The 27,537-nt window shown below is 44.6% G+C and overlaps 1 protein-coding gene across 1 annotated transcript; it reads right to left on the bottom strand.

Moving 5' to 3' along the window:
• Window positions 1-4,619: 4,619 nt before the first annotated feature.
• LOC132390462 (histone H2B-like) lies at window positions 4,620-23,371 on the bottom strand. The gene is made up of 3 exons (XM_059963076.1): window positions 23,235-23,371; window positions 13,517-14,031; window positions 4,620-4,744 (listed from the first exon to the last, which is right to left on the bottom strand). The coding sequence occupies exons 1-2, from the start codon at window positions 23,369-23,371 to the stop codon at window positions 13,620-13,622; spliced, it is 549 nt and encodes a 182-aa protein (XP_059819059.1). The 3' UTR covers window positions 4,620-4,744; window positions 13,517-13,619.
• Window positions 23,372-27,537: the final 4,166 nt, after the last annotated feature.

Genomic DNA, 27,537 nt, shown 5'->3' with positions numbered 1-27,537 from the left:
CATCTGCCTAGTATCTGCCCACTCACCCAGCCTATCTAAGTCACCCTGAATTCTCCTAACATCCTCATCACATGTCGTACTGCCATCCAGCTTAGTATCATCAGCAAATTTGCTGATGTTATTTTTTATGTCTTCATCCAAATCATTAACGTAAGTGGTAAACAGCTGTGGTCCCAATACCGTGCCCTGTGGCACCCCACTAGTCACCCCCTGCCATTCCGAGAAACACCCATTCACACCTACACTTTGCTTTCTATCTGCCAACCAGTGTTCTATCCATGTCAATGTCTTCCCCCGGATGCCATGAGCTTTGATTTTACCCACCAATCTTCTACGTGGGACCTTATCAAATGCCTTCTGAAAATCAAGGTACACTACATCCACTGCATCTCCCCCGTCTAACTTCCTGGTTACATCCTCGAAAAACTCCAACAGATTAGTCAAGCATGATTTACCCTTGGTAAATCCATGCTGGCTTGGCCCAATCCTATCACTGCTATCTAGATATGCCGCAATTTTATCCTTAATAATGGACTCCAGCATCTTTCCCACCACCGATGTCAGGCCGACAGGTCGATAGTTCTCTGTTTTCTCCCTCTTCCTTTTTGAGAAATGCAAGATCGCTATTAAGGCAGGGTAGGAGACCCAGGAAATGAGTGAGATAAGTTTGGAATGTCCTGGCCCCCAGCGATACAACGCCACGGAAAAGGTCATTGTTTCTTGGAGGCGGAATTGTGTATTGAATACTCTGCTTCATGGAAGCCCTCAGGCAATGTGGGCAGGTTAGGGGATGGCATCATTCCACCCTGAGTGACATCTGAGACCCTATGAGTGGGGATAAAAGAGGGTCTGGGGAACAGCTCCTTGAGACGCACCAGAAGAAAGGCTAGAACTCCTGTAACAGCGTAATAGTAAAAGCCGGCGGAAAAGCCCACGTAGAAATATAGAAATATAAAACCATAAATAATTAAATAATAATAAATTATGCCAAGTGGAAGTAATCAGTGATTCAAAGTCATTTTATTCGTGACAACATTAATTCGTTATCAGCTAAGCACTGTTTCTGAGTTTAGTCTATTCATTTACTATATTAATAATTCACATGTCAAGACAAGACAAGGTAAAGGAGCAGAAGTAGGCCATTCGGCCCCTTGAGTCCGCTCCGCCACTTCACCATGAGCTTAAGTATTCTCCCACCTCCAATTTCCGACTTTTTCCCCATATTCCTTGATACCCTGACTAATTAGATTCTCATCAATCTCCTCCTTAAACACCCTCAATTATTGGGCCTCCATACTGCATGTGGCAAAGAATTCCATAATTTCACGACCATGATGCCTCAAACAGAATTACAGGACAATGAGTTCCAATCAATTTGTAATCAATGCCCACATTACACAATAATCCGTTTTGCTTTGGTATCATACTACAAACTTTCTCAATGTTTCTGTTGACATGTCACTCATTAAGTGAATACCAAATCGTCAGTCCTGTTGAAGTGATTTGAAGTGCTTTGTAATTTAATTAAAATTGTCATTTGATAACGTATATTGATAACTTTCAACAAAAGTAATCAGTCTATAATATTAGCTAAGCAGAGTCTGCTGTGTCACATATCGGGGAATATTTCTGTTCTCTTGATAAAACTAGATCTATGTAAAGGCAACAAAGGAACACATTATGAACTTTAATTAATATTGTATAATACAATAGTTGTATCTAGTCTCAATTGTAAGCCAAGCTGACACTGAGGAAATACAGCTCCAGAAATAATATTTTTATTTCTGCAAGGAGTATGGGTGTGTGGCAAATATCAAGCAGCATTTCCTGGTGCATGATTCAGAGCACACGACTGATGATAAGAGGATGTTCACCACGACATTGGAGTAAACTCCAGATGTCTCTTTCTTCTGTGCAGTAAAGGAATTAAATTTTCTGCATCCTACTACAAGTTCTGAGTTATCATAATTCGAAAACGAACAATGCTGAAAGTCAAATGCAACTGTTCTATTTATATTTTCTGCCCATTACACTACCGGTGTTTTTGGCAGCAATAAAGGTCTTCCTCTCTGGTTGTGTCCAGGGCTTCCTTCATCATGTCAGTACTTCCACTTAGCTTTCTCTACTGTCTAGTATGCATTTCATGTGGAGACTCAGGAAAACAGTTACACTCAGATGTAGAATTATTCTTTATTGCGTTTCCAGACCAGTTTTGATTTACCAGTCTGAATTTTTATTGCTAAACTGAAACCCTGAACGGGCAGGACCCATGGACATCTCTTCGCCTGGCCTCTACTTATTTACCTGTTCGGTATGGCTGATACTACCAAGAGCTAAAGCAGAAGGCCCTGACTCCAGACAACATAGAACTCAGGGTCATTGAGGCACATGGTCCTTCAAACCTGATGACATGTCTGTGGTCTTCTTGCAGCCCTTTATTTATTGCCATCCCTTATTTCAAGCATTGGCACAATTTAACATTCATCATAATCCACTTCCTCTTGTTCCAAACCTTTATGTGTCAGGTTTTTTTATCCTATTCAATATTAATCATGTGTTGTATTCCAGGTTTTAAGGTACTATGCTTTCAGTAACAAATGAATATTTCTGAACTTGTGTTGTAGATGGCGAGCTGCCCAAAAGGAACGAGCACTCCCAGCAATGATCCATCGGAAGGAATTCAGTCTGCCAGAAACTTCAGTCAGACAGACGGACTGAACGACATACTTTATTGATCCCGAAGGAAATTGGGTCTCGTTACATTCATACTAAGCACGAATTGTGTAGAAATATAGCAATATTTAACCAGAAATAAATAATTATAAATTATGCCAAGTAGAAATAATCAGTGATTCATAGTCACTTTATTTGTGACAACATTAATTCGTTATGAGCTAAGTACTGTCTCTGTTATAGTCTATTCGTTTACTCTATTAATAATTCATATTACATTTCAAGCAAGGTAAAGGTGCAGAAGGAGGCCATTCGACCCATTGAGTCTGCTCTGCCATGAGCTGAACTATTCTCCCATCTAGATCCAATTTCCGACTTTTTCCCCATATCCCTTGATACACTGACTAATTAGATACCTATCAATCTCCTCCTTAAGCACCTTCAATGATTGGGCCTCCACACTGTATGTGGCAACGAATTCCATAATTCCACCACCATCTGGCTAAAAATATGTACCTTTTGCAATAATTTGATGAGAATGCCAGTAGGATAGATAAAGGGGATGCAGTGTATTTTGTATATCTGGGCGTTAAGAAGTCCTTTGACACAAGTGCCACACAGAAGGCTGCGCATTTAATTAAGAGCCCATGGTATTACAAGAATGTTACTAACATGGGTTGTACATTGGTTGATTGGTAGGAGGCAGCGAGTGGGAATAAATGGATCCTGTTCTGGTTGGCTGCCAGTGGCTAGTGGTGATCCGCAGGGTTCCTATGGGGCCACTTATTTTTATGCTGTATATAATGACTTAGATGAAGGAATAGATGGCCTTCCTGCCAGGTTTGCAGATATTAGGAATATTGGTGGAGGGACATGAAATGTTGAGGAAACAGATATGATAGAAACATAGAAACACGGAACTACTGCACAATACAGGCCCTCCAGCCTACAAAGCTGTGCCGAACATGTCCTTACCTTAGAAATTTTGCATTATGCCGATGAGCTTTTGCTTTATATTCCTAATGTTGAGACTTTATTAGCTATCGTACATTCTTTTGTCTCCTGTTTTAGTCAGTATTCAGGATAAGAGTGAACTTATTCTATTGAATCATTTAGTATCAATTAATACTAACCTTCCTTTTAAAATTGTAAGAAATAAACTTACTTATTTGGATGGAACAATTACTAAGAACCATAAATAGTTATTTAAAGAAAATTTGGGCCTGGGACCCCAAGATCCCTCTGATCCTCCTCACTGCCAAGAGTCTAGGCATTAACTCTACATTCTGCCATCATATTTGACCTACCAAAATGAACCAGGCCACACTTATCTGGGTTGAACTTCATCTACCATTTCTCAGCCCAGTTTTGCATCTTATTAATGCCTCATCTCATTAAATTACCTCATCTCAGTCATTTATAAAAATCACGAAGAGTTGGAGTCCCAGAATAGATCCCTGAGGCACAACACTGGACTCTGGCCTCCATGCAGAATATGACCCGTCTCCAAGCACATTTTGCCTTCTGGGGGTAAGTCAGTTCAGGATCCACAAAGCAGTGTCTCCTTGGATCCCATGTATCCTTACTTTCTCATGGGGTTGAGGAGGAGATAATACAAAGGATCATCAGTGTTTGAATGGCAGAGCTGATTCAATGGGCCAGATTATCTCATTCTGCTCTTATGTCATATGGTCTTAAATAAGTACGTCTAAAATTAATTATTTATAATAATTTTGTGTTTAATGGGGACAATCTCAAGAGCACAGATATTAGGTATGGTGAATAAATGTTGCCAATATCAGTAGTAACCACTTCCAGTCTTACAATAAATGCTAATGAAGAACACATTGTTTGTATGCTTCATTGATTGTTAATTATTATTACAAATGTTGCACTATTTCACATTTCTTTAACACACATTATACAGTGTTGAACTTCTATTGGCTGGAACTTTTGGTAGTGACACTAAGTTTCTGACCTTGTGCTGTTGATCAGATTTAACCCAGATGCTCACTGTAACTTGCAGAGAAGATATTCCTGATGTCACTTTCAGGGTCTATGGTGCAGCTGTCTGAAAAAAATGAACAGCACAAATGTCATTATTGTAATCGACATACGGCAACATACATCATCTCCAATAACTATATGATTTTCACTCCAATGGAAGAACTGCAGGAACGAGACTGCAGGATTTTCTGGGATTTGAAATCAGATGGTGTCATTCTCGTAAATGCTTATGTAGTGTTCTCGCACAGCTGTAAAATACCTCTGTACTAAACACCAAGCATAAACCAATCAATGAGGCGCTCCCAGTAAGATGAACCATTTACTGTTCACTCTTCCACATTAAGGTATGGTGAAAACTGTTGATAAAACAATACAAAAAATATACTGTATTTGTTTCCTTCTTGACGTCACATTTACATCATAAACACTTGCAAAAGTAAAACAACAACAACAATCTTACATTAAAGTGCAACATACAGTCAGAATCTACCCACGCCATCGACTGGCTTTAAATACACTTCAACACAAATTATCCGCAACTCTTTAAATAACAAAAAACATAAACTTTATCAATCATCATTACTTTTAACAGAATCAGCGTTAACATTTTTAATTCAACATATCGATTATCTCATGAACTTAGGGCGTTGATTCACTAATGTTTCTCGTGCGTAGAAAGAAAACTTTTCTCGCGCTGATACTGTACACATAAGCCCCCTCCTTCCTGTTTCTCCAAACCAGTATTCTCCCACAACACACGGCGAAACCGGGAGTGACGTCATCGCATGCCGCTATATGTCACAGAAAACGAATTTACTTTAAACAACCTTAACTTTAACAAGAAAATGATAACAAACAAATTACTAAAGCAAAAGTATAATAAACTAAACAAATGCCTTAAAGGCAACACAGCTTAAGATCTCAAATGACTGCTCCGAAGATAAAATAATTGGTTATTTGGGGAAAGAAATAAGTATATATAATAAAGTTATTACGAACTCCGTGGAGCATGTGGGGATCTTCAGATATACAGGCACTCTCGCTTTCTTTCTTTTTTTTCATTTTCTTTTTTTCTGTAGGGTTGTTAGAGGGGAGGGGCTAAGGGTATATTTGTTTTTCTTTCTGTAATTATTTGAAAACGCAATAAAAAACGTTTTAAAAAGAGGATCATTAAAAAAGGTCATTTAGTACAGAGTTAAGGAAAAACTTCTTCTGCAAGAGGGTTGTGGGGGTCTGGAATGCACTGCCTCGGAAGGTAGTGGAGGCCAATTCTCTGGATGCTTTCAAGGAGCTAAAGAGGTATCTTATGGATAGGGGAATCAAGGGATTAGGGGACAAGGCAGGAACAGTGTATTGATTGTAATTGATCAGGCATGATCTCATAATGGCGGTGCAGGCTCGAAGGGCTGAATGGTCTACTTCTGCACCTATTGTCTATTGTCACAGGCGTAACACTGACATGATGAAGGAAGCCCTGAACACAGCCAAAGAAGGAAGACCTTTATTGCTGCCAAAACACCAGTAGTGTAATGGGCAGAAAATATAAATAGAACAGTTGCACCTGAACTTTTAGCATTGCTCATTTTCGAATTATGATAACTCAGAACCTGTAGTAGGATGCAGCAAATTGAAGTCCTTTACTACACAGGAGAAGGAGACATCCGGAGTTTACTCCAGTGTCATGGTGAGCATCCTCTTATCATCAGTCGATGCTCTGAAGCATGTACCAGGAAATGTCGACGGATATTTGCCACACACACACATGCTCCTTGCAGAAATAAAAATCATATTTCTGGAGCTGTATTTCCACAGCGTCAGACTGGCTTACAATTGAGACTGGGTACAATTGGAAAGGACGGTGAGTTGTTTCCTCTGGAGCACCATAGCCTGAGGGGAATTCCGATGAAGGTTTATAAGTTTAAAAGAGGCATAGATAGAGTAGACAGGGAGTATCTGATTCCCGGGGTTGAAATGTCAAATACCAAAGGGCAGGCATTTAAAGTGAGAAGGTGCGTGTTCAAAGGGCATGTGATGGGTAGGGTTTTATTTATTCAGAGAGTAGTGGATCACTGGAATGCACTGTTCTTGATAGATCTTAACAGACCTTTACTTCTAACAAACCACAAAGTCACCTATTGTGTCGTGGGAATCTGATTCTCAGACTTTCGCTCATATTTGAATTGACAATTAACAAAGTATTGTGAAGTCAACTTGCTGGTCAGTTATCTCAGACCATTGACTTTGTTGTCCATGGAAGAATTCCTCAACGTGTTTTCCGGAGTTCGGGTATGAGGACAGATGACACATAATAGTTGAGTGAATGACACACACTAATCCTCATGGAGGGATCAGAAATGCAGTGAGGGAGCTATTTTAAGATCCTGGGGGCCAGTATGTCCGAGGAGCTAACCTGGACCCAAAATATTGATAGAGCTGTAAAGAAGGTGTGACAGCGGCTATATTTCAATAGGAATTTGAGGAGATTTGGAATGTCACCAAAAACGCTATGCTTTCTTGGAAGCTTGACAAAATTTGAATTATTATCTGAAACATTGACAAATTTCTACAGATGTCTGTTAGAGAGTTTATTGACTGGTTTCATCTTGGCCTGATATGGAAGCATCAATGCAATTGTACGGAAAAGCCAGTAATAAGTACTAAATATGGCCCAGTCCGTCATTGGTGAACCTCACCCACCATTGAATACAGGAAAGTATTCGGCACCAGTTCGCACTATTTAGTTTGACCAGTCAGCTCCTCAGAAAATATTACCAAAATATTACCCCGTCCACCTCCCACCGAACTGGTACATCAATCAAAGTATCTTCTCGATGAATAAACCCTGAACTATCATGGGAACATTTCCATTACAAGACCTACACGGTTTTGTATAACTGTCCGTGAGTAACGTCTCGTGGGAAATTGTAATTGACAATGTTTTCAGCACTCTTGGGGATGCCTGCCTCAAGTAACATTCATCTATTTTGTCTAGTCAAACCAATCTCCCATTCATTACTATTCCAGCCAATTAACTTCTGAAAATATATACTCATGATGGCAAATCGACTTTATTGCATATGGCATGACTTAAGGTCGACCTAATGCATAATCTATATTCTGTGTGCTGTCTGTCCCTTCATCTTTGTGATGTTGCTGCATGCAAATTTTCCTTGGTACTGAATCCGTACCTCACTGAACTTATGATAATAAGAATAAACTCAATTTGACTTGGAAAAATTAATGTTTTTTATTGCATTTCAGTATGTTCATTATATCAAAAAATAGATGTTTGACTTTAAATAAAATGTTGTTTGGAATATTAATGATTTGACACATTTGATTTAGTCAAAGCCCAAAGCATCATTGAGGATCCCTGGCACATATCTCCCAATCTCTTTGACCTATAATCATCGGGAAGGAGGCACTGGAGCTTGAGAACTATGACTGCTAGACTGGGTAATAGCTTCTTCCATTAGGTTACAAAACCAATGAATGCCCTGCCACTCCCGACCACTCATCACAAGACAGTGAGCTCTTTACTGTTAGTTGTTTTTTTTTTTTTTATTAGCTGCACACTGCATGCATTGTGAACTATATTTTATTCACTTATTTTTGACAATATTTAGTTTTATGTGCTTTGTGCGATCGATGTTCTGTGGTTGGAGCACGTTGTAGAGGAATGTTGTTTCGTTTGGTTGTATATCTGTAAAGAAAATTGAATTTGATCTCGAGTTCCTGAACCTGTTCATTTTTTGGGATTGCAGGCAATTTCAACAATGAACAATGTTAAAGAAGTGGAGGTAAGACAATCCCACCTGTTCAGAAAGTCTCTCTGCATTACTGTTTAATCCGATATCAAGACGTCCGGCCATTCGGGCTTTGGAAAACTCAGAACATAGAACAATGAAGAGTACAGCACAACAGCAGGCCATTAGGGCCACAATGTTGTGATGAACTAGCTATAAAGCAAATCAAAAACACCCAAACACTAATCCTTCCTGCCTATACCATGTCCATACCCTCCATCTTCCTGCAATCCTCTATCAGATCACCCCTCAGCCTTTGGAGCTCAAGTGGAAACAACAATTTATTACGCCTCCTGTGATAGCACACACCCTCTAAATGAAGCAGCATCCTGGTAAACATATTCTTCACCCTCTCCAAAGCCTCCACATCCTTCCAAGTGTGGGGCGACCAGTACTGTATGCAGTCATCCAGATGTGGCCCAACGAGAGTCTTACAAAGTAGGAACATGACTATTGAGCTAAATGCTTCGAATAATAAATGCAAGCATGTTGTAAGCCTAATTCTAAACAACATACCAACTTGTGTAGCTACTTACAACTAGCAATGAACTAGGATACCATGATCTCTCTGCTCAGCAACACCAAAGGACCTTGCCCATAACAGTGTTCTGTCTTGCATTTGCCTTACTGAGGTGCAATTCGTCACATTTATCTGGGTCAAATTCCATTTGCCATTTCCCAGCTTATATCTGCAATTGATCTACATTTTGCTGTATTTATTGCCAGTCCTCCACACTATCCACAGCTCCATCAATTGTTTCTTCATCTTTCAATTTACCAATGAAGCCATCTACATTTAATGCTTGACAATAATTATTTCAGAAAGACTCAGAAAAATCAGATGTACCTGTAACAAAGAAATGGAAGTTGCTTTCTTTGAGCTGCTGTATCAGAATTAGGTGGTTGTCCCCTATATATTGTGATTCAGGGAGGGGAGGAACCTCAAGTGGAGTATTTTGCAATGGTGCAAATAGTTTCTATTTGGATAGACATGTTTGTGAAGAGTAATCAATGCACTGTGACTATGAACAATCAGTTCATATCTGAGTGTATTCAAATGGGGATTTTATATCCTCACTGTGCCTGGAGATGAAATCCACATATTTACAAATCAAAGTGAACACTCTTACTGTCAGGAGAAGTAAGAAGTAAGAAGTAATGTTTTCTTTTCTTCTTGACCAGCCTTTGTACACCAGAGTTTCTGCACACTACCATCACTTCCGTGTCTCATGGGAACGTAACTATTGCAGAACTTCACTCGTATTCCCTGAACATTTGCCACACTACCGTACTTTTCCTTGAGAGCATTTGTTTCCAAATTCCTGCCTGATAGCCTCATAATTCCCCTTATTCAAATTAAATTTATTTCTAACTTGTCTGCTCCGAATATCTCTCCAATGATATTGTAAAGGAGATAGGATTATATTCACTATCTCCAAAATGCTCTCCCACTGAGAGATCTGACACCTGACCAAGTTCATTTCCCAATACCAAATCAAGTGCAGCCTCTCCTTTTGTAGGCTTAACTACGTATTGTGTCAAGAAGCCTTCCAGAACACACCTAACAAACTCCACCTCATAAAAACCCTTGCTCTAGAGAGATGCTAATCTATATTTGGCAAATTAAAATTTCCCATCATGACAACTCTGTTATTCTTACACCTTTCCGGAATCTGTTTCCCTATCTGCTCCTCGATATTGCTGGTAATATAGGCTCTCCCCTTCTCTGTTCACTGTTTTGGGTGATTTTCACTGATTTTGAAGGGCCGTGCCTCACACAGCCAGACTGTTGCAATACAATACTCTCCTCTGAGGTATGAGCAGAATGGTGGGTAAATATTCGATGGAGCAGAAACAAGTGGGGTCAGCAAAAAGGAGGCTCTAGATGTGATGGAGGCTCGAGTTGATGGGGAGTAGAAAGAGGGAACCAGAGCAGGAGGATGAGGCTACAAATGAAAGTTCAGCAACATCTGGAAACTGATTGACTGAAAAAAAAGAGGTTTATGTTTGCAAAATGCTGGCGGGTCTCAGTAGACCCAGCAGCATCTATGCAGAGGAATAAACCGTGAATATTATGGGCCCAAACACTTCATCCTACCTAGACTGTTTATTTCTCTGCTGAGATGCTGCCTGACTTGCTGAGCTCCTGCAGTACTTTGTGTGTTACTTTGCAGTTTATTCTCAGCATCTGCCGAACCTCGAGTTTCATATCTGCAGTGGGACTTTGACAGTTGTCATACAGAATGCCTGTTGACATTGAGTAATAAAGAGGAGAAAATCTGCAGTTATTGAAATCCAAGAACACACAAAATGCTAGAGAAACTCTGCAGGCCAGGCAGCATCTGTGGATAAAGTACAGTTTACATTTTGGGCCAAGATTCTTCAGTAGGACTGGGAACAAACAATGAGGAGTAAATTTAAAGGTGGGGGAGGGGGGAGAGAAACACAAAGTGATAACTGGAACTGGGAGAGGGAGAGATGAAGTAACGAGCTGGGAAGTTGATTGGTGAAAGAGCTACAGGGCTGGAGAAGGGCAAGTCTGATAGGAGAGAACAGAAGGCCGTGGAAGAAAGAAAAGTGGGGGTGGGAGAAACACCCGAGGGAGGTGATGGGCAGGCGACAAGAGGGAAAAGTGGATGGGGATTGATGAGGGAGGGGAGGCATGACCGGAAGATCAAGAAATCGATGTTCATGCCATCAGATTGGAGGCTGACCTGATAGAATACAAGGTGTTGTTCCTCCTACCTGAGTGTGGCCTCATCGCGACAATATAGGAGGCGATGGATTGACATTTCCACTGACTCTATTGTTTCTGGAAGCTTGCTGTGTTGAAGTAGATGCTGAGATTTCTGCATAAAAACATTGACTGCTTTTGGGACATGTGCTGTTGAACCAGCACTTGTCCCCTCAAACTAATCCAGTATATTAACAACAACATGTCCCCTCCCTTTTCCAAAATATAATTCAACCACTCTAATACCATATATCCCATATGTTTACACAAATGGGAAATCAGGAATATTGGTCTATAACTAGGAGGATCCAACAGGGGTTTACCAGGATCCTGAATAGACACTACAATTGCAATTTTCCATGAGGAGGGAAGATGGCCTGAATGCCAAATAGGATTCAAAAATGTAATATTATCTCCAAAGAGCTGTGGCCATACGTTTAAACATGCAATAACTTATATCATCCTTTCCTGGAGCCGTCAGCCCTGTATTAATAATCGTTTTCCTAAATTCACACAAAGAAAACTCTACATCACTGTCATTGCTACAGCAGGTTTCCAACACGTCTGGGTATTCACTTAACAGCTTATCCCTACATTGTTTAGTCTCTTCATTATTTTGATTATGAGTTACAGCAAATGACCAAGCCAGTAACTAAACCCTCTCTGTTTCAGACACAATTGTATCACCTTCTTTAATCAATACTGGGAACCCTATGAATCCCTCACCCCCATTTTCTTAATCATTCCCCACCTCCAAGTTTAATAGTCCTTCCAATTCTAGCACAATATGACCTCTAGTAAATATTTTTCACAATCATCATTATTTTCCTCACCACGGCCTGTGACCTGTTACACTTAATAAGATCACGCGGACAGTGATACTTCTTAACTTTCCAAAATGCCACATATTTCTCAATAATTGCTTCTGCACACTCCTCCGTCCACCATGGTACAGCTTTTCTCCTATTAATGCACTTTTTAATATGAGTCTCTTCCAGCAAATTTGAGGAATAACGTGACAACCTTTCTTTGCAGAAATGCTCACCATTCCATCCACACAAATGTTCCATTCATCACATAAAGCATTAAAACTTCTCCAATTTGCTTTACCGAAATTCCACCTCCTCAAAGTGGCATCTTGGTCTAAACCCAGGCTTATAAATAGAGGAAAATGATCACTCCCCAATGTTTCATCTCCCATGACATACCACTCACTCACTGCAGCATGAATGTTTGAAACCAAAGTTAAATTTACAGCAATTTCAGAACTATTATGAACATTAAATCTCATAACTCTCCCACCAGTTAGACACAGTGACATATCTAAAACTCTTCTGCAATCAAACCAGCACCATCATTCTGAGAACAAGCCCACAGTGAAGTCTATGCATTAAAATCCCCAACCATACAACCCTTAGTGAGCTGGAGCTACATATACTCTCCAACACATCAATCGAATGCTTTCCACCATGGTCATAATAATATACCTCTTTAATGTCGCTCCCTGTTGAATCAAATACTTCTACAAGTATCTCATACATTTCATTCACATCCACAACTGTATGCCTTCTCCCTTTCTGTATAAAATTTGCAATAGCACCTTCTCTACCAAATAATCTATCACGCCTAATTACAATATGATCCTGGAAGGTAAAATTTAAATGCGGGAAACCAGGTTTCCTGAATACATACAACGTCAGATAGATTTGATAAATCAGAAATAAACTTGGAGTCTTGACCGTGAAAAATTCTGGCTTCCGGAAATATGCGTGTTCTCCCTTCATATACAGTCTGGAGAAATGTAGCGGGACGTTTATGATTGGTGAAACAGATTTAAACTAAGTGTAGTTAATATTGCCACGGTGTCTGGAGATTTAGTTCACCGATTTCTTTCAATTGATAAATGTTCGCGGACGGTCATTGTGTAAACTCAAGTCAGTTTACCAACGGATGGCCCTTCAGAAAGTGGGGCTTTAACAAATACAGTCTGAACAAACCGTGAGTGTTCAGCTCTCGTGTTGGAATGGGGTTAAGAGAAGTAACCAAAATGGGACAAAACTCAAAGAACGGTATTCTCCACGGTAATTAAACCAGAAGCAACAATTAGTGTCTTCTTCAGAGAAACCTGATGACCGAGAGGAAATGACAGGGAAGGGGTGCGTCACGATTCCGTGCCTGTGCAGTACGCAGGAATGTAACAGAGAAATCTGGATTCTGCTGAATAGTGGACAGCAATTTCTGAGTAACGGAGATAAGATTCTCAATGAGCGCGTCAAAAAGCAATTTTCAAACTTACCTCAAGTCCATGGCTCAATATTTTGTAACTCTTTTACTGAAAGCGTGAGTGGCTCTTAAATGATCCTTTGAATTTCCCGTTTGTTTTGTCTGTAAACTTCTCTTCAGTTGGAGCTGGTGTACTTGGTCACCGCCATTGTCCCTTCGGACACGGCGTGCTTGGCCAGGTCCCCGGGCAGCAGCAGGCGCACGGTGGTCTGGATCTCCCGGGAGCTGATGGTGGACCGCTTGTTGTAGTCTGCCAGGCGGTAAGCCTCACCCGCGATGCGCTCGAAGATATCGTTCACGAATGAATTCATGATGCTCATGGCCTTGGAGGAGATGCCGGTGTCGGGGTGAACCTGCTTCATCACTTTGTAACTCTCCTTCCTCGACCTCTTGCGCTTCTTGCCAGACTTGCTCGCCGGTTTGGACAGAGCTTTCTTGGCGCCCTTCTTGGCAGCGGGTTTCGGTGGATCAGGCACTTCCCCGTCGGTTTCAAACACAATAATAATCAGAAACTGTTCGGAGCCCGGACTAAATGGGCAGCGCACAAAATGGTATGTTAATTAGAATGGCGACGCTGAGCATTCCGATTGGCTGCTTGGAGAAATGAATCACCAAGCGGAACGCTGGGGGATGGGAAGCGGCACCAATGTGTGACGGTTCGCGCTGCGTTTAATACAGGAGGAAGGACAGAGGGCAGAGACAGGCGGGGGTGCGGGTTGCAATTGAAAAGGGAAACGCAAATTTCAAAAGCAGTACGAAAATAAAATTAGATAAAATATTGTAAAATTAAACACGAAGACGTTCAGTTCATGACACAGGGCAGCAGGAGAGCGAAGGAGAGATTTGGACATTTCAAAGTAAAGTTCAAATCGAGTATATTTATGTACACAGGTGAAAGGAACAACGGATTTGTAGCAGCATCACAGACACATTTCATCAGACACAACATTGACAAGAAACACTGGAATTAAATATGAATTATACCAACATATTCAAATAGTCAGAGGACTATCAGAACAAAATCAAAATAACAAAGAGATTATGCGGGCAGTCGGAGAATCACCCCTCTTGTGCTTCTTCATCTCGTCACTCTCGATTCAGTGTCACGCAACGCTGCCACATTGATCCGGCCCATGCTTTCATCCACCAGGTCCAACACTTGCCTTTGTTGGATCTTACTCCTCCGTACACTCGGCTTCGGGTTTGTGGGTGTGTGGCCAGGGTTAGAAGCGGTGGGTGCCCCTTCTTAGGATTGGGTTTGAGGGTAGGGCTGGTGGATGTATATGTCAGGCTGGAAGAGATAAAGCTGTGGAGTTTAGTATGGTGAGATATGTGGGACTATGGTGGATAGGGTAGTGTAGTGGAGCCACTTTCATCTAGCCGATGCCTTTCATTAACGTGGCCTGACTCCCACTTGGCTTAAAGAACCGGGTGTGCAAAGGGACACATCATCAGTACTGCAACCTGGGGTCATTGGGGGTTTCGGGTCGTTAATCATGAGACTCCCTTGCCCAGGTGACCGAGCCAGGGTTGATCAGACCCAGCTTGTGTTTATCCCATGGACCAAGATAATGAGAGGCACTGTAATTCTGCAAGTTGTGGGTATTTTCGAACTTGTTACTTGGCTGTATTTTGACCATTTGTAGAGTACAATATTCTGAGGCCTTGTAATCAGGCTTTACCTCCTCGTAATGTTCCACTTTCCTGCTTTAAATTTACATCTGTCTTTATTTTGCATCTGTGTGCCTGGGATTGCATGGGTTAATGATCGAGGTTTGCAGATTTGTCCATTATTCCAAAATACAAAAATCTCTGAAATCCAGAACCTTTTCTGCTGACATGACGTCACAAATGGTGAATTTTACCAGGATTAAATGGCTTGTCATATGAAAAGCGTTTCATAGCTCTGGGCCTCTCTTCCCCGTGACATTGAAGAAAGAAGAGTTACCGAATTGAAACCTATCAAATAGTGGAAGGGCTTGATTGAGTGCATGTGGAGAGGATTTTTCCTGTGGTGGGAGTGTCTAAAGCCAGACCACCCAGCTTCAAAATAGAATATCCTTTCAGAATGGAGAGGATGAGGAATTCCTTCAGCCAGAGAGTGGTGAATCGGTGGAATTTTTTGCAACAGGCAGCAGGAGAGGCCAAATCACTGGGTATAGGCAGAGATTCATAGATTCTTTAGTGGTCAGGGCATAAAGGGATACAAGGGCAGATAAGAGGTAAGAGGAAAAATTGATCAGTGATGATGAAATGGCAGAGCGGGCTCGATGGCCTAAATGGCTGAATTCTGCTCCTATATCTTATGGTCTTATGGACTTTGTGACGAAAACTCTCCCAGAGACTGGTGATCTCAGCTTTGACACAACCCAGCACCTGAGGCTCCAGATTACTTATACAGCGAATACAGAATTTCTTCATTTTCTGATTAAAGAGATATATTTCTATTTCCATCCTGAATGCATGTCAACTCATTCTGATGTAAAAGAGTAATGATGCTTTGGGCTGAGAACCTTCACACTGAGATCTGATGGAAGGGTCTTGGCCCGAAGTGTTAACTGTTTACTCTTTGTCATACAGGCTGAATGTACTGATGAGTTCCACCAGCATCTTGTGTTGCTTTGGATTTCCAGCATCAGCAGATTCTCTCGTGTTTGCGATTTACACTTCATTCTGAGGGTATTTTCCTCAGTTTTGGAACTCTCATTCAGGGGAAAGATCCTCCTTGCCTACTGTCTGTCACATCCTGAAAGAATCTAACAGATTTCCTCGTTTTCTCATTAACTGCAAGGAATACAGACCCAGCCCACTCACTGTCCTCTCACATAACCAACCCTCCATCCTTGGAACCAGCCCAGTCAGTGTGGGGAACAGTCACTGCACTCCCTCTATTGCAGGGATATCCTTCCTGAGGAAGTGTGACCAAACACGGACACTACATTCAAGGTGTGCTCTCACCAGGACCCTACAGAACCCACCGAGATATCTGTACCCCTCTTCTCCACTCCTCCTGCATCACAGGACAAAGTACTGTTTGCCCCTCTCATTACTTGTTGTAACTGCATGTTAACTCAAGTGATTTGTTTACAATGACACCCAGGTCCCTTTGAACATCCCCGTGTGGAAATGACTCTTACAGTTTGGTCCTGGGAATAGGTGATCTCACTTTTCCCCACATTCTATTCCATCCGCCCCATCCTCAACCATTCACTCTCCTCTCTACATCCCCCAAACCTTCTCACTACTGACACTGTCCGTCCCGCTCTGCCAGAGCAACAGACGTTGTCACTGAGTTGTGCAGCACAAAATTAGGGCCTTCAGCCCTACACATCCATGCTGACAAAGTGGACAAACAAAACCATTCTCAGTTACCTACATTTGGCCCATGTCCCTGTGAAACTTCCCTCTCCACAGTGCAAGAGATATTGCAATGGTGCCAACCTATATCATCACTGTAGGTAGTTTGTTCCATGTAAATAGCGCATTCTGTGTACAAAACCTGCTCCTCATGGTCCCATTTAAATCTTCCCTCTCTCACTTTATACCTGGAATCTCTAGCTTCCAACTCCATGACCCTGGAGATAACAGATTCACTACTGACCATATCAATGTCTGCCATTATTTTATCAACCTGTCTAATGTCATATACACTCTGTTGAGGAATTTCCAGCCTATCCAGCCTAATGTTAAATCCCTTTTGCACCCTCTCCAGTTTAATGTCACCCTCTGCTCAGAGGGCAACTAGAAATGTACGTCATGCTCCAAGAGTCGTTTCCCCAAGGCTGGGAGAGCTGTAATGTGACGTCACGGCCTAGTGTCCAATACTCTCCCGATGAATGCTGGTGTGGCAAACAGCTTCTTCACCGTCCTGCCTACCTGTGTTTACACTTTGAAGGAATACGATATCTGCACCCCGATATCTCTGTTTTACAGCACTCCCAGGGACCGACCGTTCCCCACGGCAGTTCTGCCCTGGTTCGTGAATGACAATGGAACATCTCTTGTTCTTGTTTGCAGGCTCGAAGGGCAGAATGGACTACTCCTGCACCTATTTTCCATGTTTCTATCTCACATTCCTCAAATCACTGAGCTCATTGATCACCGTCCTGTTGTATTGCTAGTTACATTTTTTCACACTTTAAAGGGATCTGCATATTTGCTGAGCCGGGCATTGACATTGTCAGCCGAGTCTTTAATGATTGAACTGCAGCAGCAGACCTGACTCAGCTCCCAGGCTTTTCCTTGCAGCGATACACGCACAGTGCTGGGGGAACTCAGCAGGCCAGGCAGCATCTGTGAGAAACAGTAAACAGCCGACGTTTCAGGCCGAGACCCTCCAGAATCTGAACAATGTTTGGTTTTCCTTCGATCCTTTCCCAAGTTACTGGATAACATAACCCATCCTCCAATCCTCTGCCACTACTCCTGCCCAAGAAACACACAGAGAGACAGAGCGGGGAGTGAGGGGACAGAGTCAGAGTGACGGACAGAGCCGAGAGCGGCCTCTTATCGTCCAGCTCCGCCTTCACTTTACTAGGCCCGGCAATTTCCAATGGTTTATCCGAAACACAGAGCTCCAGAGAGGGGAAATAAAACTGCCTTACACACCACGTGCATACTGAAAGATTCCTAGGAATTTACTGGCTGTCGGTTTTCATGCAATCAGAATACAGTGTGATTGGCGCAGTATTAATTTCAAATCACCCGCCAATTTCACAGCACCCAGCAACGGTGCTTGATTACTTTTTCATGTTATTTACCATTAATTGTATCATGGATTAATCTGCTTCAAAAGTAACTAAGCCAAATATATCGATAAAAATAATTAAAAGGTTGTGGACACGGCTCCCTCTGTGAGGTGTTGGGTGGCTCTTAGAAGAGTCTTTGTGTTGTTCTCCGCCTTCACTTTACTAGGCCCGGCAATTTCCTATCCGCAGCACAGCGCTCGAGCGGAAAAAAAACCTCCCTCACACAACACGGACACACTGAAGGTTTTCTGGAATTTTGCTGATTCTCATGCTTTAAATTTTAGGAAGTGCTTTTCCATTCCGCAAATACCCGAGAAACTCGGTCTGTCGCTCCCCGGCCCCGTGACCAGTGCGAGCGCCCTCACACACAGCAGTTGGTGGGCGAGGGTGCCGTCACTTCCAGTGATAAGAGGGTTAATTCATCAGAACAATTGTTCCTCTGGGTCGCGAGGGAAATGAAAGTCCGGTCACATGAAGGAACAGGATAAGACTGATATTAGGATATATAGACCACGCTTCTGGCGCCTTCTAAACCCCAGGTAAAGTGGTGGCTGAGGAGCTGGTGTGAGGTGGTTGATAACTCACTCTGAGACGAAAGGCGAGATATCGGCATTAATTGACTGAAGAAGGAACCAGCAGCGAGTGACCATCATACTACATCCTGGAGAATGAGGCAGAGGATCAGACCTCGATCGCCTTTATACAGGGGCCTGTGGGAGGAACGTGTCCAGACAGGCTCATAGTTCACCACATTCACCCTCCCCCCCCCCACTTTGTTTAAACGTGTACCCATGTGGCGAAGTTTCTTACAGGTCAAGTCTATCATGTGGTCGAATCTGTCGCTGCGATCTACGTACCCCTACTGTGCTGATAGAGAGGGATGAGGGATCACTGTGCTGATAGAGAGGGATGAGGGATCACTGTGCTGATAAAGAGGGATGAGGGATCACTGTGCTGATAGAGAGGGATGAGGTATCACTGTGCTGATAGAGAGGGATGAGGGATCACTGTCCTATTAGAGAGGTGTGAGGGATCACTGTGATAATAGAGAGGGATGAGGGATCACTGTGCTGATAGAGAGGGATGAGGGATCACTGTGCTGATACAGAGGGACGAGGGATCACTGTCCTGATAGAGAGGGGTGAGGGATCACTGTGCTGATAGAGAGGGATGAGGGAACACTGTCCTGATAGAGAGGGACGAGGGATCACTGTGCTGATAGAGGGATGAGGGATCACTGTGCTGATAGAGAGGGATGAGGGATCACTGCTGATAGAGAGGGATGAGGGATCAATGTGCTGATAGAGAGGGATGAGGGATCACTGCTGATAGAGAGGGATGAGGGATCACTGTGCTGATAGAGAGGGATGAGGGATCACTGTGCTGATAGAGAGGGGTGAGGGATCACTGTCCTGATAGAGAGGGATGGGGAATCGAGCGACTGGACAGCGTCAGCGTAGTGCAGCGCAGCTTCCAGAGCGTTGGCCGTCTCGATCGCCGAGCGTAAGGTAAGATCGGAGTGTTCCAGCAGTCGCTGGCGCACGTACACTGACCTCAGTCCCGTCACAAAGGCGTCTCGCACTAGCAGCTCCGCATGTTGTTCTGCCGAGAGCGTCTTGCAGTCACAAGCTCGGACGAGTGTCTGTAGTGCTCGGAGAAACTCCGCGCTCGATTCTCCAGGCCGCTGTCGCCCGGTAGCTAAACGATGTCTTGCGTAGACGGTGTTCACCGGCCGCACGTACTGTCTGATGAGGGCGTCCAGTGCCCCTTCGGAGGTCGGCAGGTCCCGGATAATGGAATAAACTTTTGGAGTGACCCTCGAGAGGAGAATTGTGTACATAACGGCAGGGTCAGTCGCACGAAGCTCCGCCAAGTCTGATTGGAAGCATGCAAGCCAGTGTTCAAAAGCGAGAGCTGCGTCAGGGTCTTGAGGGTCCAAATCCAACCTTTCCGGACGTAAAACGGTTTCCATGTTTTAAAACTTTCAGTCAATAAAATTGATGCAACCATCAATAACTCACACCGTGACGCAAGGCGATATATCGGCTTTTATTGACTGAAGAAGGAATCAGCAGTGAGTGACCATCATATTACATCCTGGAGAATGAGGCAGAGGATTAGACCTGAATCACCTTTATACAGGGGCCTGTGGGAGGTGCCACAGGAGCAGTCAGAAGGGGGCGTGTCCAGACAGGCACATAGTTCACCACAGAGACCCAGCAGGCTCAACTTTTTGATACTTGACTTTGTCGGAGGCCTTAACAACATCTGACTCAACAACCACTCAGCTATGTGCAAAGGCGTTTTAGTTTATATGTCCCTGCAACTCTATTTTATTTCACCACTCTGCCTTTTTAATGGCAAACCTTACCGATGGTATATTAGTTCCAATAAAGTTCGATGTAAAGTGAGAGGGTTGCTCATCGGAGAGTAAATGAAGGCGCCGCGCAAGATGGAGCCGGCGAGGCGCTGTATCCAGGCAGGAGTCTGAGATGCCCCCCAGTGTTCGCTCGGCAGAAGACAATCTCTTTGTGAACAATTGTAGGTTACCGTGTATTCAAAGTGTCCAGGGGCTTCAAGCTGCATGAATGTGTGTGTGTGTGTGTGCGCGCGCGCGCGCGCGTGTACATAATGTGTTTTCTTGATATCCTACATATGCTTGCTATCTTTCCATTCTATACATATTGTGTGTGCTTTGTGCCATGTGGGACTGTTGGCAGTGCAATTAACAGCAGGTCCTGGCTGTATTCATGGGCAGTTCTCTGTGTTGAAATTACAATGAAACTTCAATTGAAATGAAATGAAACCGTTCCGTCTGTGGAGTTCGCACCTTCAGTGGAAGAGAATCTAGTGATACACATGTCTGAAGTTCTCATTCCAACCCTAGTGTTAAACTTAAAGTTCTTATTATTTTTGGCCACACCTACACATACAGAAGTTTGCAGAAACGGCTCCCTCTTCGTTCCTATATGCTGGTGTCTATAACATAGGCAACATAGGTCTGTGCCGAACATGTCCCTAACTTAGACCAAACACGAGGAAAGCTGCAGATGCTGGAAATTCAAGCAACACTCACAAAATGCTGGTGGAACAGCATCTATAGGGAGAAGCACTGTCGACGTTTCGGGCCGAGACCCTTCATCAGGACTAACTTCCAGGTGAGACATCACTTCACCTGTGAGTCGTCTGGTGTGGTATACTGCGTCGGGTGCTCCCTGTGTGGTCTTCTATATGTTGTTGAGACCCGGCGCAGACTGGGAGACCGTTTCGCTGAACACCTAACCTCGGTCCGCCAGAGAAAGCAGGATCTCCCTGTGGTCACACATCTGAGTTCCACGTCCCATTCCCACTCTGATATGTCTATCCATGGCCTCCTCTACTGTCAAAATGAATGCAAACTCAGGTTGGAGGAACAAAACCTTATATACAGGCTGGGTAGCCTCCAACCTGATGGCATGAACATTGACTTCTCTAACTTCCGTTAATGCCCCTTCTCCCCTTCTTACCCCATCCCTGACATATTTAGTGGTTTGCCTGTTCTCTATCTTCCTCTTGTGCCCCCCGGCCCTTTCTTTCTCCCGAGGCCTCCCGTCCCATGATCCTTTCCCTTCTCCAGCTCTGTATCACTTTCTCCAATCAGCTTATCCAACCCCTCCACTCTTCTCCTATCATTTCTCATTTCCCACTGCCCCCACTACTTTCAAATCTCTGACTATCTTCGCTTTCAGTTAGACCTGGCGAAACGTCTCGGCTCGAAACGTCGACAGTGCTTCTCCTTATAGATGTTGCCTGGCCTGCTGTGTTCCACCAGCTTTCTGTGTCTTTTGTTTACCCATAGACCTCTATTTTTGCAAGCTCCATTCAACCAGACTGGAGTCTCTGAAAAGACCCTATTGTATCCGCCTCCTGGCTGAATCCATGGGCAGTCCTGTGTGATGGAAGAACAATGAAATATCAATTGAAATTATTGAAATAAAATGAAACCGTTCCGTCTGCAGAGTTCGCACCTTCAGTTGAAGAGAATCTAGTGATACACATATCTGAAGTTCTCATTCCAACCCTCATGTTAAACTAAAAGTTATTTTTAATTTTAGCCACACCTGCACATACATAAGTTTGCAGAAACGGCTCACTCTTCGTTCCTATATCCTGGTGACTATAACATAGGCAACATAGAAATATAGAAGAATCTACAGCACAATTCAGACCCTTAGGCCCGGAAATCGGTGCCGACCATGTCCCTAACTTAGAACGACCTAGGGTTTACCCATAGACCTCTATTTTTACAAGCTCCATGCAGCCAGCCTGGAGTCTCTCAAAACCCCTATCGTATCCGCCCCCACCACCGCCGCCGGCAGCCCATTCCACGCACTCACCACACAACGTAAAAAAAAAACTGCCCTGACAACTCCTGTGTACATACTTCCAAGCACCATAAGTCAATGCGCTTTTGTGCTAGTCATTTTAGCCTTGGCGAAAGGGGTCTGACTGTCCACACGATAAATTCCTCTCATTACCTTGTACACATCTGTCTGTTCACCGCTCATTCTCCGTCGCTCCAAGGAGAAAAGATCGAGTTCATTCAACCTCATAAGTAATGCTCCTCCATTCCAGCGACAATCTTGTATTTTGGGGACCGCATACCATCGAGGAATGTGTTTCTCATCCACAGTACCACTTTTCCGTTCCCCCAGCAAAGACAACCCTATCGACACAGCTCGTCAGATTTCACCCGCCTCCCTGCTGAGTCACAGAATCATAGGCAGTGCCAGAGACCCGACCGGTGAGACATTCCCCTACTTGGTCATTTGCACCCTCTCCTCCCATCCAGAACTATCCAACGTGGGTTATCGGTTATTGAGCAGGTTGGCCACAAGGGTTCTCTGCAATGGTTATAGCTGTTTAACCCCTTTCACCTTCCTCTCTGTCACCCAGATTCCTGTATCCTCCACCTTGAGTGTAAGTACCTCTCTATATACCCGCCCTATCACCCGCTCAGCTTCCTGAATGATCCCGAGTTCGTCCAGTTCCAGTTCCAACGTTGTTACGCACAGTGATAGAAGGTGCAGCTGGATGACTTTCTTACAGGTGAAGTTGTCAGGGACTCTGGCGGTCTCCATGCCCTCCCACAACCCGTAAGGAAAGCAGTCCACTCTCCTGCAGGAATGCTCACTGCTCTTTCTAACTGCAATTATAAACGAAACAATTAATACATTGAAAACAAATCTAGCAACAGTTTTATGCCTGTCTCATCCGTACAGCATCAAATTGATCAGCCCTCTACCTTTCACTCGGACACTGATTACTTGAACAATTTCCGCTGCGATTGCCCACCCCTTTACTCCGAGGTATGTCCGCTCTGCTCCTGTTAATTACACGGATATAGAAATTCAAACAATGAATGAAATTCACCCCACACCGTCCCAACACCCAGACGCGGGATCAGGCACAGATTGAAGCTCCCTCCCCCCGGTCCATTCACACACTCCGAGGGTCAGAAGCTGCTTTCCTCTCCCCACCCCCAGCACTCCGCCGTTCCAGTCCTCCTTCATTGTGTTTCTGTCTCGGAGACTGTGCGTGTGTTCGTGTTCAGATGGTGAGCAGGGAAGAGCAGAGAAGTGGGAGAGGTTGACGGGGAGGGAGTAGGGACGTGGTGTTGAGATAGTGGTCACTGGCAGAAAGTGGTGTGGTACCGCAAGACCGGTCTGTCTACACAAAACCGTGAACAGGATCAGAACCGAGAGATCGAAATCCGGAAGAGGGGGTTGGGTATTGTAACACCAGACGTCACCTCTCCCGCTTCCTCCCCAGATTTCCAGATGAACGGGGGGAGGGGTGTAGAGGAGTGAGAGGGTTGATGGAACCGTGGAGAGTGTAGGGGATTGAACGGGTCAGGTGGACGGGAAGAGGAGATGGTGAAGGAGGAGATAACGGAGACGGCAAAGAGTGCGGGAGACGGAGGGCTGATGGAGTCGGGGTGTGTAAAAATGATTGCGGTGATGGAAATGAAGGTAGGGGAAATCGACATCGGGTGTAGGGTGTGGGGGTGTGCTGATGTAACACCAGACGTCACATCTCCCTCTTCCCCACAATTCCACATTAACACAGAAAGGGAGCGGGGTAGAGGATGCAGCGGGATGACGGAAACCTGGAAGGCTGTAGGGGACGCAGCGTTTCAGAGAGACGACGAGAGGAGTTGGGGAAGGGGGGATAACAGAGACGGCGTAAGGTGTAGGGGATAAAACAGTAATGGAGACGAGGTGTGTGGAAGGGAAGGTATGAATACAACGGGGGAGGGTGGTGACGTTGAGGATGTCCTGTCTGACTGTGGCGAGGTTGTTCGACGGGGAACGGGGTTGGCGACGAGGGTAGTCGTAGGGGAGAAAGGGGCTGATGGAGACAGGGTAGGGTGCTGGCACTGCTGGTGGTGACAGAGACTGATGGTGTGTAGAAGAGCGAGGGGCTCAGGGAGATGGGCAATGGTGATTGGAAGGGACAGAATGACTGGAACCGAGAGTGGGGAAGAGGGAGGGACTGACAGAGACGGGGGCGGGGTAGAGGAGGAGAAGTAGGAACAACTGACATGTGTAGCGGTGCACAGGAGGGGGGAGTCATGGAGTCGGGGAGGATTTTAGTGGAGGGGACCGGTTCTGATGTCGGGGGGTGTGGAGGAGATGACGGAGACGAAGAGGGTTGCAGTTGAGTAACTACACGAGTTGAAAAGTCACGTTGCATTTGAAAAAGACGTTAGAGAGGGGCACCATATTCGGCTCTGCTCGCCCCCTTCTCTTATGTAACCTCTAATTTCTCGGCCGATGTAAGAATCATCCTTCAGGTGGGTGAACCCTCGAAAGGCATCGGATTCCGAATGTGTTTCTAGTAGGGCATTGAAAAACTTTGACACCAACAGGCTGGAGTGGACAAGGTGTCGGCAGAGAGGAAGGCTAACAAAAGGTTCGCTTTCATTTCCCGGGCAAGGATTTAATTTTCAGGCTCTTCTGAGGCCACGTTTGGAGTGTGTTTCCCTGTCACTTACACTTTAAGACTCGGAATGCAAATTTCTGCCTATCACAATCCTTCCTGGAATGTCTGTAATTAAATGGATTGTGCTGAGCACTCAGTGCTCAACCGTAGGAGATCTATTTCTAGCACTGTGGGTTGTGATTGACACTTCGGATGCAGTTACTGCCGTCGTTTATTTTGAGTCTAAGTCCGAGTTAATTCCAGACCTGACTCTGCACTTGGGTTGACACCATCCATAACTCCCGGGCCACAGAAATTATTGTGACGTCAGGAATTTGTGACGATTTGGTCTCTCATTGAACGCGAGTAAATATCTATGGATGTCCGCTGGGGGGCGCTCTGTCCAGTCGCATCACCGCCTGTTGTGGAGTCGACGACGCCGAGGGTGACCAGGGACTTCAGAGGGATGTAGACTCAGCCGGTCCCGTCAAGGGCAACACCGCTCCCTCCGTCTCGTAGTTGAAACGCTGTTTATCAGGATTGCAAGACGAACTCTTCATGGTCGATTTGCACTCCGTGCATTCGAACTTTCCAGAGTAGACAACATTAGAGGCCACTTTCCCATTAAACAGTGTTAGACAATCTCAGCCGAAGCAAAACAGATCCAGTTGGCAAGCCCAAGAGTTTTTTTGGACATATTCCCACTACTCCACTCTCTCCACAGCCCGTGTCGGTCTCTAAACTAATCTCAATATACTGCGATCTCCACGCAGCCCCACGTCAGTCTCCAAACTATTCTCACTACACCGATCACTCTCCACGACCCCGCGTCATTATCCAGACTAATCTCAGGGGATACATCGGGACACCGAGACGGGTTGTGGTGGTGGGAAGACAGGAGATAACGGAGACGGTGATGTGTGCAGAGAGGAAATGTGTCAGGAAGAAGGTACAGTACTGCCATGTCATGAGTTTGATACAATTTGGTCTCTCATTGTACACCAGCAAATTTCCATGGATGACCGCTCGGGGGCGCTCTGTCCAGTCGCATCACCGCCTGATGTGGAGTCGTCAACGCCTTGGGTGGCCAGACTCTGCAGAGAGATGTAGACTCAGACAGCCCCCTCCGGGACACTACCGCTCCACCGTCTCGCAGATGAAATTGTGTTTATCACGACAACAAGAGGAACTCTTCCTGGACGATTTGCATTCACTGCATTCGGACTTTCCAGAGATCATCTTGTACAGGACATTTCCTATCAAAAGTTTTGAACAATCTGAACAGAAGCAAAATAGATCCAGCAGACAACCCCGGGATTTCTTCGAACATTTCCCAGTGCTTCGCTCTCTCTCTCTCTCTCTCTTCACGGCCCCGTGTCATTCTCCAGACCAATCTCACTACACATTTCGGGGATCCAGCGGGGCACCGAGACGGGTTGTGGCGGTGGGAAGACAGGAGTTGACGGAGACGGTGATGTGTGCAGAGAAGGAGTGTGTCACGAAGACTGGACAGCTTGAAAGGGAGGGAATGTGACGGGAACGGGAGTACTGTAAAGGATGCAGTCTGTGACGGAGACAGGAGTAGTGCTGGAGAGCGAGGGGATTATGCATACGGGGGGATTGTGCCCTGCTACCGTGAAGGGCGTGACGGTGTGTCGATAACGTTGGGCGGTGCGTCCGTGTCCCGTTGAGTGCTATGTCGGTGTCACGGTGAGAGGGCTGGGTGTCTGTTTTGTAGTGAGGGCTGTGTGGCTCTTTCACTGCCTATGTCGAGAGGTCGTTCCCTGAGTTTCTCAATGCAGCGTCATATTCCTGCATCTACCCCGCCCCCTGCGTTTCCCATCTCATGAGTTCAAAACCCTCCTTGTTCCTCCTGTAGGGCGGTGAACGTAAATCACCGAACAGATGAGACCCTTCGGCCCGCAATGTTGTGATATACCAATTAACCTAAATCCCATCGGCCGTCACACGTCCAACTATATAAATCCCCTGTATATCCACGTGTCTGTCAAAGAGCCAGTGAAACGCCTATATCGTTCTGCCTCACCACTGTCTCTGGTAACACAGTCCAAGCATCCATTAGTCTTCGTGTGAATAAAAAACTTGCCGACCTCATCTCCTTTGAAGTTGCCACCCACACCTCAGTAATAGAGGAAACCAACAATTCCGTTCACTGCTTATGGATTGTGCTCTCTATTCCGGGCAGCATCCGAATAAATCCCTTCTGTATCCTCTCCAAAGACCCCGCACACTTCCTTCAACCGAGCGTCCAGAAATTATTCAGGAATCTCCAACACGTCAAACCCAATGCCAACTCCTATCT

Source organism: Hypanus sabinus, unplaced genomic scaffold (genome assembly GCF_030144855.1).
Source record: "Hypanus sabinus isolate sHypSab1 unplaced genomic scaffold, sHypSab1.hap1 scaffold_911, whole genome shotgun sequence".
Classification (NCBI taxonomy): domain Eukaryota; kingdom Metazoa; phylum Chordata; class Chondrichthyes; order Myliobatiformes; family Dasyatidae; genus Hypanus; species Hypanus sabinus.
This window is presented reverse-complemented; position numbering and strand designations above follow the sequence as displayed.